General features: G+C 50.1%; 5 protein-coding genes across 5 annotated transcripts; 3 read left to right on the top strand and 2 right to left on the bottom strand.

Moving 5' to 3' along the window:
• Positions 1 to 179: 179 nt before the first annotated feature.
• On the top strand, positions 180 to 1,284 carry N7517_007161 (uncharacterized protein; the record flags this gene model as incomplete). Its single annotated transcript, XM_056724891.1, has 3 exons — positions 180 to 232; positions 301 to 751; positions 808 to 1,284. 3 exons carry the CDS (start codon positions 180 to 182, stop codon positions 1,282 to 1,284), a joined length of 981 nt encoding a protein of 326 aa, XP_056581141.1.
• Positions 1,285 to 1,895: 611 nt separating this feature from the next.
• Positions 1,896 to 3,750, top strand: N7517_007160 (cytochrome P450; the record flags this gene model as incomplete). Its single annotated transcript, XM_056724890.1, has 5 exons — positions 1,896 to 2,016; positions 2,064 to 2,127; positions 2,187 to 2,984; positions 3,047 to 3,198; positions 3,305 to 3,750. 5 exons carry the CDS (start codon positions 1,896 to 1,898, stop codon positions 3,748 to 3,750), a joined length of 1,581 nt encoding a protein of 526 aa, XP_056581140.1.
• Positions 3,751 to 5,203: 1,453 nt separating this feature from the next.
• On the top strand, positions 5,204 to 7,672 carry N7517_007159 (Zn(II)2Cys6 transcription factor; the record flags this gene model as incomplete). The annotated part of the gene is made up of 2 exons (XM_056724889.1): positions 5,204 to 5,439; positions 5,503 to 7,672. 2 exons carry the CDS (start codon positions 5,204 to 5,206, stop codon positions 7,670 to 7,672), a joined length of 2,406 nt encoding a protein of 801 aa, XP_056581139.1.
• Positions 7,673 to 8,081: 409 nt separating this feature from the next.
• On the bottom strand, positions 8,082 to 10,037 carry N7517_007158 (FAD-dependent oxidoreductase; the record flags this gene model as incomplete). The annotated part of the gene is made up of 4 exons (XM_056724888.1): positions 8,082 to 8,265; positions 8,303 to 9,460; positions 9,514 to 9,714; positions 9,778 to 10,037. 4 exons carry the CDS (start codon positions 10,035 to 10,037, stop codon positions 8,082 to 8,084), a joined length of 1,803 nt encoding a protein of 600 aa, XP_056581138.1.
• A 1,004-nt stretch (positions 10,038 to 11,041) lies between these two features.
• Positions 11,042 to 11,927, bottom strand: N7517_007157 (SDR family NAD(P)-dependent oxidoreductase; the record flags this gene model as incomplete). Its single annotated transcript, XM_056724887.1, has 3 exons — positions 11,042 to 11,532; positions 11,586 to 11,828; positions 11,882 to 11,927. 3 exons carry the CDS (start codon positions 11,925 to 11,927, stop codon positions 11,042 to 11,044), a joined length of 780 nt encoding a protein of 259 aa, XP_056581137.1.
• Positions 11,928 to 12,291: the final 364 nt, after the last annotated feature.

The raw sequence follows: 12,291 nt of genomic DNA, 5'->3' as shown, positions 1-12,291 counted from the left end.
GGGGGACTCTGCATGCAAAAGAGGCGGTTAAATGAGATAACAAGTACAAGTATATAGATGCTGGTAAGGTCACTGTAGTACTTCCAGGTAATCTTTGGCAGAAGAGCTCGAATATTCATGTTTTTGTTGTAAAATTCGATTTCTACTACCTAGCCAACTATCGCAAGTATCTTATTACAATGGCTCCATTTGTGCCCTACCACTACTCAGCTGGCCAGTCGACCATTATTAAGTAAGAAACCCCCTTCCTGATTATTGGGCCAAGGGTCTCTTGATTGCTGACATAGAGCCATTTTCCAGATTTGGCGGTCTTCTCACCACTGAATTCCTCGAACCTCCACCAGGCCGTTGCTTTCTATTCCGTCAGACATACCGCCACACCATTGAAGGGTCGATCCCAGAAAATTTGCGCAAGCTCATTAACAGCGCCGATCGACCAAAGGGTCCGCCGCCGCATTTTCACCAATTTCAAACCGAGTACTTCCGCGTCGAGAATGGTGTGCTCGGTATTGCAGTGGACGGGGTCGTCCGCCGCATCACCCCCGAAGACGGTGAGATCTCGGTCAAGGCGGGCAGCGTGCATAACTTCTTCATTCATCCAGATTCTCCCGAGAGCATGACGGTCTACCTAAGTGCATCGGACTCCGGGAATGACTACCAGCTCGATCGGGTCTTCTTCGAGAATTGGTACGGCTATTGGCACGACGCACTGTTGCACGATGGAGGAATTGATTGGATCCAGTTCCTCGCGGTAATAAAATATTATAGGTGCACAATTCCCCGTGACACTAGCTGATATGGTAGTAGATCCAAGACGGCGGAGATGCCTATACACCCGCTCCCGCATGGGTGCCCTTTCGCCGGCAGGTCGGATATTGGACCTGTGTGATCGTAGGCCGTTGGATTGGAGGGCTGCTGGGTTATAAGCCCTTCTTCCGAGAATATACTACGGATTGGGACTTTGCTGTCGCCAAGATGAAGGGTTCCTTCTTCCAGCGCCATCTGGTGCACGCCGCATTCGAGGAGGAGAAATCCTGGACAAAACAGGCGGAACTGGAACCCAGGGCTAAGCCTGAAAATGCCGAATTCGAGCAGTGGACGGAGGATATGTCCCCCACACCATTAGGCCTGGGTCCAGTGGCCTATGATCAGGGGCAGTTCAACGGCGCACAGCCCAGGTCAGTGAATGGGTCCAACGGTCACTCCACAGGGGTCGAGAGCAAGTTGGAGCAGTTGGGGTCTTGGACACAGCGACGGACGGTGGTCGATGATGCGGACAAGTAGAGATATATCCACAAGATTCGAATTCGATTGTTATTTTTCCTCCCTGCTTCCGCGTAGGGCCAGTGCAAAATAGACTTTTGACAGATTGTTTAGATTGAGATATATAGACAGTGGGAAGGCGACCGTCATCCCAAGGGGCGAACGCATAACCTCACGTGGCACGTCATCTGTGGTATAAGACTATATCCTTACACAGTGCTTCTGGGTTACTCTGTTTACGTAGACCATCAAATATAAAGGGTCTGTTTCCATGCATCGGGGGCTAATAGGGCACCGATGCCCTTCTCTAAGTATGCTCGAAGACTGTAACATACGCTTGACACCCAACTGCTCATTCTGGCAAGGTCAAGATGGTACTTTCCAGCATCACAAAGGCCTCACTGATGACATATCGGCAATTAGAATGATATATGTACCCGTAAATACTATATCCAGGTGAGATTTCTATACGAGCAGACTCCGATTCTCCTTTAGGAACCCTAAACCATCACCCACCCAGCTGATTCCCTATCTCAAAATAGGTATTATCCCCGTTCCCCGCGTTGATGAGGACCATAAGTAAAGACAATAAGTCTGCCCTGAGGAACACTTTTCGGCCATCTGTCACCATCATGGATATCCTACAGCTCTCACCAACGCATCTTCTGGCAATACTGCTCAGCAGTATCAGCGCATTGTTCTTCGTGGCATATCTCCTTCGTGCAGGGCATCGACCCTCAGAGCTTCCGGACGGTATGTGGTTGCGATGAAGCGGGACTTTATTTCTGACGCGTGCATAGGTCCTCCAACCGTTCCAATTTTTGGAAACGAGCTGCAGGTGCCAAAGTCGGATGCACATTTTCAGTAAAGAACAACCACTTCCATGTGATGTATCGGGGTAATATGCTAAGTAATTCGCGTAGGTTCTCCCGATGGGCCAAGGAATATGGCGGCTTTTTCACGCTGAAACGATATAACAACACCACCATTGTCATCAGCGACCAGAAACTGATCAAGACACTGCTGGACAAAAAAAGCAACATATATTCCCACCGACCGGCATCACTAGTATCCCACCTGATCACGCAGAGTGACCATCTGCTGGTCATGCAGTATGGTGAGCGATGGCGCACGCTGCGTAAAATAATTCACCAATACTTCATGGAGCCCCGCTGCGAGCGCGACCACTGGAAAGTTCAAGAGGCCGAAGCCAAACAGATGCTGCACGACTTTCTGACCATGCCAGAGGATCACATGCTGCATCCCAAGCGGTACAGTAACAGTATCACCAACTCGCTTGTCTTTGGAATTCGCACCAAAACTGTCCACGATGAGTACATGAACAAGCTCTTCTATCTGATGGAAAAGTGGTCCTTGGTGCAGGAACTGGGTGCCACGCCGCCTGTTGACTCGTTTGCTCTGCTGCGATATGTGCCACAGTGGCTGTTGGGCAATTGGCGGAACCGGGCGGTTGAAGTGGGTGATCTAATGCAGTCCCTTTACCAGACTGTGCTGGAGCAGGTGCAGGAGCGCCGCCAACGCGGTGTTCAGCGTGACTCCTTTATGGACCGAGTTCTCGATACACTAAAGCAGACTCCGATTACCGAAAATGAGCTACGATTCCTAGGGGGAGTTCTGATGGAAGGAGGCTCCGATACTTCGTCCTCGCTTATATTGACCATTATCCAGGCGATGACCAAATATCCGGAAGTGCAAGCAAAGTATGCTCGGATATTTTATCCGCATTTGCTCAAGTGAGAAAGCTAATGAAGTGGTATTGCAGGGCTCATGCACAAATCGACTCCATTATCGGCCATGACCGCTCTCCGGCTTGGTCTGACTGGTCCCAGCTGCCCTATATCAATATGATCATCAAAGAGTCCCACCGGTGGCGTCCAGTCAGCCCTCTTGGCGTTACCCACGCCGTCGCTGAAGGTCTGTCTTACAAATCCGTGATTTCTCTACCATGCCCGTGATCGCAGATAATATGAGAGAAGGGAACTATCAAAACCAGAATAAATTTGCTAACAATACTTCTCAGATGACCATATCAATGGGAAACTCATTCCGCAAGGATCGAGCATCGTTCTTAATGTCTGGGGGATGCATCATGACAGTGATCGATGGCAGGAACCAGAGCATTTCCAGCCTGAACGTTTCGCCGATTTCCCAGCCTTGGCTTCAACCTACGCAGCGTCCGAACGAAGAGACCACCTTGGTTACGGAGCGGGCCGACGCATCTGCCCGGGCATCCACTTAGCGGAGCGCAACTTGATCATAGGCGTTGCCAAGCTGCTCTGGGCCTTTGAGTTCGTCGAGCCACCTGGCAGCGACAGTGACATTTCAGCTCACTCCGGCGCTAGTAAAGGATTTCTCCACTGCCCCAAGGATTATGGATGTGCCATTCGTCTCCGCTCCCCCGACAAGCGAGAGACCATTATGCGAGAATTTGCCGAGGCACAAGAGGTGTTCGCTCGATTTGATTAGATTAGAGGATTATGCGCTAGAATGTGATCATCACCCCCCTTCTTTCTCTCTATTGGGCGTTTTCTTTTCGAGGGCCCGGTGAAAGCATCCACACTGTGCCTGCCAGCATCAAAACCCTATTTCTTTTGCAGATCATCCGTAATCAATGCAACATCTTTCCCAGTGGATACATTTAATCTAAGGGAAATCCGCGATTGGTCTTGTCTGCTTTATAACGACATCTTACATACTTGCATGCTTCAGTTTAATTGCATATTTTGCTCTTAGGAGCATAAGGTTTCAAATGATAACATCTAGGAAGCGACAAGGCAGTACTCTGTAGATGATACTACCATGTGGCTGCTGCATACCTAGCCCTCGAGGTACATATACTAGCCAAATCGGCAATATGGGCCCTTTGTTCATAAAATATGAAATGATCCCTGTATATCGATGCAGGTCGTATTGTAGAATGGCAAAATGGTAACTCCGTTTCTGCAGCCGATGCATGTCGCCCAGAGGAGCAGCGGAACAGCGGAACATCGGACCTCCTTCCGATTTCTTCACAGATTGGAGCTAACTTGTAAGATAAGGTGATCGACTCAGCACGCCTTCGAGCTTGGTTGGAGTTCACGGAGTCTCTGAATAGGACGTGGGGGTGGATGATCGTGAAGAATCCCTGCAGGGCTGGATGGTAGTATTATAGAATCCAAGCTAGAAATTGAATTAAATTAATTAATTCTTTTCTTCGTCATCAGCTATGCAGGTGTCTTTTGTTTCATCAATAATCCATTTTTGATGTCCCTCTCTGTACCTGGATAATGTCTGGGATCATATATTGTCTATAGTAAGTAAAATTTTCCTTTTTTGACATAAGTATCGACACCCTGTATATATCCGCCTATATAAAGCCTAGCCTTTCCAATATTACTTAGGGCAAGATTGTCCAGAGGTAACGTTGAATGTTGATAAGATCTGATTCTGTACTCCGTACAGGGACAGGATTCCCTCGCTTGGGAGTTATACGGCTCTAAGGTCGTCTAATCTTATCTGTCTCACTTGGACCAATGGCGCAATGGCGCTTCCACGCTTATTATTCCCTCTTGGGGATTCCGGTTTTCAGAGAGGAGTGGCAAAATTCCATCTATGACAAGATTAATAGCCAACATGATACACTAGTGGGATTATGGGCGTCTAGGTAGTATCCGGCTTATTTTCTCATTTATTTTCCCTTGTTGTTCATGCAAGTCTCATTCTGTGCAGGAAACCCTATATTGCCTTTGTGTACTTTTGTCCAGGCCAAGATATGAAACCTCAGGCACCCAACACCAACTCAGCTTGAAGGTTTTCCACATCCTCTTCCACATCCCCCATCTGGTAGTCTAGAGGGAAATTACTTTTAAGGTTCCGACCGCCGTTTGGAGTCGAACTGGTCTAAATGAATCTGACCTGAATCGTTTCCACACGGCCCGCCATGTACTCCACTTTCTCCGCCAACTTCGATACCACGATCGATGCCTCCCGTGAGAGGTCAGCCACGCCCTCAGTTCCACGCCCTAAGCGCAACCAGGTCGCTCGGGCCTGTGACTGGTGTCGGCTCAATCGTGTCAGATGCGATGACAAGCAGCCATGTCAGAACTGCCAGAATCGAGGAGGTACTTGCAGCAACACGAAGCCACAGGAGGCCACCTCGCTCCCAGCTGCAAACCGGTAGGAAATCTCCCTCGGGATCACATGAGTATAAATAGCTTGCTGAATCTATAAAAAAAACAGAGAGATGCAACGATTACGAAATAAAGTCAAGGACCTTCAGGATCAGATCGAGAAACTCAAAGATAGAGCGGAAATCCAAGCACAGACGGGTTTCGCGACGCCTCCACTGTCGGATGCTGCACATAGCTCGTTTGACTTTGCGGAGCTCACCAATACTACGGAAGGGTGGCAGGGCGTGCAGCAGACGGGGCAAATTCACTACGGGCCCTTGTCATCCTCATATTTTGTCTCCCGAATCACACGCCATCTCTCCGAAGCACTCAACGAGCCATTGGAAAATTCCAAGTTGGAGGCATGCATGGCACGATTTCATTATACTGCCCCGACTCATCAACCGTCTAGATGGGACGCAAGCCCGGCTAGCCAGGCGGATCAAAATCCGGATGGAAACGAGGAGGCTGAGGATCTGACCCGGTCACAAGAGGAACACTTTCTCAATCTGCTCTGGCAGTCCTTTCATTGTGTCTATCCTATCCTTTCTGAGCGCGAGTTCCAGCAACATTATGAGTCATTATGGTCCGGTTCCACACCTGATGGCATATCTACGCGGAAGCCATCCGCCTTGGTCGATGTGCTGTTGGCAGTCTGTATGCAATACAGCAGCACCTTCTTTGTCAGTGGAGACAACCAGCAGGAGGAATCGGATGCAGGATGGCAGGCCAAAAACGCGAATTTAGCCAGTCGAACTTACTACCAGAGGGCCCAGAGGCTTCTACAGAGTGAGCTCGAAAATCCAACCATTATGGTCGTGCAAAGTCACATCTATTCGATCGTCTACTTGTACAACACCTCCCTGCTGAACACGGCGCATATTAACTTGGGTGCCACGCTGCGAATCGCTCACGCCCTGCGGCTGCATATCCGCCCGCTGGACGGGACCTCGCCCGAACAGCAGGAGCTACAGCGCCGAATTTGGTGGACGCTCTATCGGATTGACAGCCAGCTCTCGATGACTCTGGGTCGGCCGCCACTCATTCAGCTGTCCCATGTCAGCTGCGGGCTGCCTGGAGATGATCGCGAGCACGCCCGGTTATCTGGCACAGTCCTTTTCTCGAATCATGAGGACATCAGCTGGCTCAGCTTCCATGTCCAGTGCACGAAACTCACATTTCTCATTCAGGGAGTACAGACAGCATTACACCGGAAATGTTCCCAGTTGCTGAACGGGGATAAGTCGAAGGATATATATGATGACCGGCCCCTGCTCGAGAACTTGGCCGAGTTTCTGGAACGGGAGATGACAGCCATCCATAACTGGGTTCAAAATGTGCCCCAGTCGCTCTGTAATCCTCGCAAGGGGGCGGGGGACCCTTTCTCCACCAATCGGGACGCGCTGAATCTGTCCCCGTATAGCCCGCTCTGGCTGCAGCGCCAACGCCTCCTACTAGAGCTCCACTATCACCATCTTGTGATCTCGACATTACGTCCCTTTATCCGATTCCCTCCAGTGAGCTCCTCCGTGACCCCACGGACCGACGGTCACAATATCACCTGTCTGAATCACGCCATGGCGATCACCAGTATCCTAAACCAAGTACTCTCCGAAACAGATCTCTTGCGTGGCTGGTCGCCCATCTTCCAGTACCAATGGGATGCCATCCTGTGTACTCTGGGCTTTGTGCTCGCGAATGCCGTGTGCCCCCCGACGCCTTCTGCGCGAAAGTCGCTGCAGACGGCAGTTCGCACGCTGGACCTCGTGAGTGATCACTTCCTGGCGGCCAAAAACGCGGCGCAGGTCGTCCGCGAAGTCAGTTGTCAGGCCGATCGGCTCATCGCCAACGTCCAACAAGGCCTGACCAGACGACAAGCGCCACGTGCCAGCCAGACCCTGTCCACCAGATCCCAAAATTCCATGCCGCCGTTAAACCAGTCCTCGTTCGTCACGCCCGGACAACCCGGTATCCAGTCTAACTCGCTCAAGCGCGCGCTGCCACCGACCACCCAGGAGATGTCGTCCCACCAGCCAATGCCCAACTTTGAAGCACGCATGCATTTAATGGACATGATGCCGATTGGCTCATTACCAGAACTATCTCCTTCTTTGGGGACGACGGAATCTCTATCCGGTGTGATGCCAATGGTCACGTCTGCCGACATGGTCACCGGCACTGAAGCCCAGTGGCTACATGCAAGCGCGATGATATTGGACTCCTGGACCACTAACTCATGATTAGACGTATTTTCTTTTACTGCTCTTGATGCTCTGGCCTTGCTGCTTTTACCTTTTGTCCAACTTAGAGTATCGCCCTCTCTAACTCTAATTCATAGTCCTTGACCAGGCAGCGGGATCTGCTAGGTGGAGAGAAATAGAAAAGATACAAGCTGGCTTGGTAGCTTATTTACGTACATATTTTGTGAATTGACGAATTTTTCCTCTCAGAGACTTTTGGCGGGCCACTTTATATGTGGTATACTACCCTCTTATTCGGGTACGCGGAAACTTTTCTGCTATCGCGTGCTTTCATGAAATAGCCTTATATATCAACTAGGATTTGACGAGTCCTATGAGACTGGAGACCTTTCTGCCCTATCGCATGGTCCTAAAATTCCCTATAGCCCTCGTGGGATATCTCGCCGCGTCAATCTGTTTTGGTAACCTGGCACAAACGACCACCAGCCTTGACTTGCCAGTCCTCACTGCCCACTGCCGTCGGGGCATAGAATGTCCTGAATGGATCATATTTCCTCTTGATCGCGTACAACAAATCATAGTTGCGACCGTAGAAGGTCTGCTTCCAGTCTGGCTCTTGGGGGTCCGCCTGTCTGTATAGTTAGCCAGTGACCTCCAAGTCATTAATACGTCTTGTCCTTGCCTCGCTCATATAACACCCCGAATCTGGACTCAAGGCTGTCAGAATCGGGACCCATTTGGTCGTCATTCGGTTTGCTAGGGTTTTCATCTCGGTGAGGTTGGCACCGGTGGGCCAGTTTCTGGAGTATTTGTGTAAGCGAGCATACGGAAACAAAGTAGATGAAAGCCACCCTAGGGAAGATAGCGTACGTAGATAATATGACACTCATTGCTGCTGTACGCCACGCTGGAAGAACTGAATTCCAGATATTGCCGGTCACAGATGAGGAGACATTCAGACCAATGCCCACGAATGTAACCCCATCCGCGGTGATTCTCTGGACCGCATCTGTAAGCTGCGAGTTATTGTGCTGGATGAGATTGAGCGGGAGAAGACGACCGCCATATTGCCCGTTCTGCACCAGTTGCGTCGGGTTGGGCTCGATCAGTTTTATATAATGTTGGAAATACGAGGGCGACTGGGTGATGTTCAGTGCGTAGGAGATGTTTAGTTTGTGTAGGTCTTGCAAAAATGGCGCCAATAACTTCTTGGCCTCGACTGCGGTATGAGCAGGCAGTGTCAGCGGGGTGAGCAGGAACGACGAATGTGTGATCTGTGCAATCGCCATCCCGCCAGCCGTAGTGTATGTGGCAAGGTGACGATGGTAGTGGCCGACGGCTTCAAAGAAATGGGGCGACGAGGGGTTACTGTTCTCAAACTGGAGAACAACGCCTGTGACGGGGAAGTCGGGAAACGCCTTGACGGTCATGGCATATACGACACCATATGTGCCTCCCCCACCTCCACTGAGAGCCCAATAGAGATCCGGGTTCTGGGTGGGCGATGCCGTTAGTAATTGACCCATACCATCCACCACCTCCCACTCCAAGACCTGGTCCGCCCCAAGGCCAAATCGAGAGCTCAGGGCTGAGTGGCCCCCTCCTTGCGTGTAGCCCCCGACAGGGCCTACAGTGGCACATTCCCCGCCTACAATCACCAGACCTCGTCGGTGGGCGGCCTCGTAGATGTCTGCTCCTTGAACTCCCGCAGTCATCCGCACAGCTGGGCCGGTATAGTGCGAGCTGGTGTAGTTCAGGAAGTCAATGTTCTTGAGATAATGGGTCCAGATAGATAGTGCACCTGCACCCGTTGACTTTCCCAAATAACTAGGATGAATAATTAGCGATGGAACATACCATTCATACCGGATTATGTATACTCATGGCCTGTGTTGCGAATGACGAGACGAATGTTTCTTTCCTGGGAGAATCGAATGGTCTGGATGAAGTCGTCTGTGGAGCTGGCATTGACGGCGTAGCGCACCATTTCACCTAGCTTGCAAGGTTTTGATCGAGGGCTAAAGGCGTCACATGTTTCATTGGCCACGGCGGCTGCCATGATGGAAGAGGAGGATGCATCGCTATCAAATGGGGCTGATTCAGGAGGCTGGCGCCGAGGTTGGTTGAACGATTGAATTACTTACTGTAGCTCTGGCTTTGTCCACTGCTGTCTCAGAGAACGACACTCACTGGCGGTATAGAATGGGTCATGACATGGCTGTCCCATTGGTTGCGTGCTCACTAGTCGTCCACCGATGGATGTATTGAAGCGTGCCCAGTCAGTCGAGGAAGGCCAACAACTATCACCGGGCATACATCGGCAGTTCGAGGATAAGCCGGTAGAGGCTTGCAGAACAGTCAAGATGCACAACAGGAGAAGAGATGGGGACCGATGAAGACGCATTGTGAAAGTTAAGCGAGCTATCCAGCAGAGCTTATTGCTTTGTATACTCCAATGTGATTGAAGAGCATATTCTTATAGTTTCCCTAGGAGCTTTCTGTCGCTGTCGATTCCTCGGAATGATGAAAATCGCATTCGTGTCACCCGGGCCCCACCAGACGAGATGCGGATATCTCTTGGGGAATTTATGGGGTTCCAGATGGAGATGGAAACGTATTCTGTCTCCGATGGCTGCGGATGCGAGGCTCATTGTTCGCAATGAGTCCTGGTTGGGCTCCAATGATGTCTCTCGCCTGTTTTGGCTAGGGCTTTCAGTAGTATTACCTGCATGATACTCTCAGGCTCCGAGACGAGAACTCCGATGATACCCTACTCGATTCTCGGAGAGCGATTTGGAACGTTTCTGGAAGTTGGATCAGCGTTCTGCAGAATTACCTACGTATACACTGGACAACCGCTAATCTCTCACCATATTTCTATGATAACATGTTTTTGAATTACTCCTAGCTTGACATTATGTAATGGTTATATTATATATCTCTCCGTGAATATTCCTCTCATGGCCATGGAATGGCATTTAAATATAGAGGGGATCCCCAAAAATCATCCCCGGTTTCTATAGTGCCCTAGAAGTGTGAAAACTCAAAGGTTGATGAAGAAAAGTCGAATAAAAAAGCTTGTATGCTTTATGTCCTAATTTTCGAGTACATTAAAATACTAAAACACTAACAAAATGGGCTTATGTATGGGTATGTGGAAAAAGGAGAGGTGAAAATCACAATTTTGTTAGTGACTCGGGGAGTTCCGACAGACTTTTGGTACCCCATATATAGGATTGTCTAAACTCATCTCACTCTGTTTATTTGGTCTGCTATGGGGGACTATTCCTTTATAGTCCCTGCTGCTTGAAATTTGAGGAGGGTGCGAATTTAGATATGCCCGGTAGAAAAAGAAACATTCTTGGGTTTACAAAATAATATCATTGGTCTCATTCTGAGTTCTAAAATCTAAAACTGGGTGCCAACATGAATTCCCCCGTCGACCAACATATTCGTCCCCGAGACAAAGCTGGCCAGAGGACTCGCCAGGAATACTGCCACAGCCGCCACCTCTGTTGGCCCGCCCAACCGCTTCAGGGGAATCTTCAGTCGCTGTTCCTCCACCCAGTCCGGATTGATCTTCGAATAGAGGTCCCAGGGACCCCCCTTGCACAGGATGGGTCCCGGTGAGATGGCATTAACCCGGATACCCTTCGGCCCCAAGAAGTGGGACAATTCCTGAACATGCTGCAGCTGCGCTGCCTTGCAGGGCCCGTAAGCCGCCGGAGGGGACCGGTAGAATTCCCGTCCCATGAACGAGCTTTGCACGATGATAGATGCCTGGGTGGACTTTTCCAAGTACGGCGTAGCTGCTTTGACCAGCTCAACGAAGCCCATGACATCTATCGCAAAACTGCTCTCCCAGTGCTCCGTCTCGCCTTCCATATGCATCGGCGACGCTGCGGCCAGTCAGTATTAATTTTAACCAGAGGACTCCCGGGGGATCAATCACCATTGGCGATAATCACGTCAATTCGTCCGAGTCGCTCGGCGGAGCTCTCGACCCACTGGACGATGGCGTCTTTGCTAGCAACATCGAATGCCGTGCCCACGGCGCGGGCGATATTTCCTTCAGGGAGCGTCGGATAGAACTCATCAAACTCTGTATTGGTGACGGTCCGGGCACAATAGGATACATTGGCTTCCTCCTGGAGGAATTTATGCACCATTGCCTCTCCCATACCCCTTGTGCCTCCTAGTACCCGCGTCAGTCAGACGCAGCATGATGGATTTTACTTGTTTTCTTACCTGTAATGAGTACATGGGCGCCTTTGAGACCAGTCGTGAGCACCATGATTAATGATGGGAAATTGGGATTGGAATGTGAATGCTGAAACAAAGAGACTTGAAAATGCCAGATAGGTTCCGGGCCCCATCGGACTTCGCAGCATTTGCTTTATAGGTTGCAAATAGCCATTGGCTCTTAGACCCTTTGAGAGGTACACTAGGCCATCTACCTTAGCATTCTCCGGGCCACAAGTAGGATGCCCAGAACACTTACCCAATTTGGACAGTCTCTCAAACTCCGAAACTCCTTTAGGAAACCACATATATCTAGATTCAGCGGCGAAAGGAGGTACAGGAGATGGACTATTGATTTTATTTCCTTTTGAATCCATATATTTCTACCTTTTCTAGTCCGCAATGTAACTCTTGCA

This window comes from Penicillium concentricum (genome assembly GCF_028827145.1).
Source record: "Penicillium concentricum strain IBT 3081 chromosome Unknown utg000002l_segment0_segment0, whole genome shotgun sequence".
Lineage (NCBI taxonomy): Eukaryota > Fungi > Ascomycota > Eurotiomycetes > Eurotiales > Aspergillaceae > Penicillium > Penicillium concentricum.
Note: the sequence above shows the minus strand (reverse complement) of the source record. Positions and strands in the feature narration are given on the sequence as shown.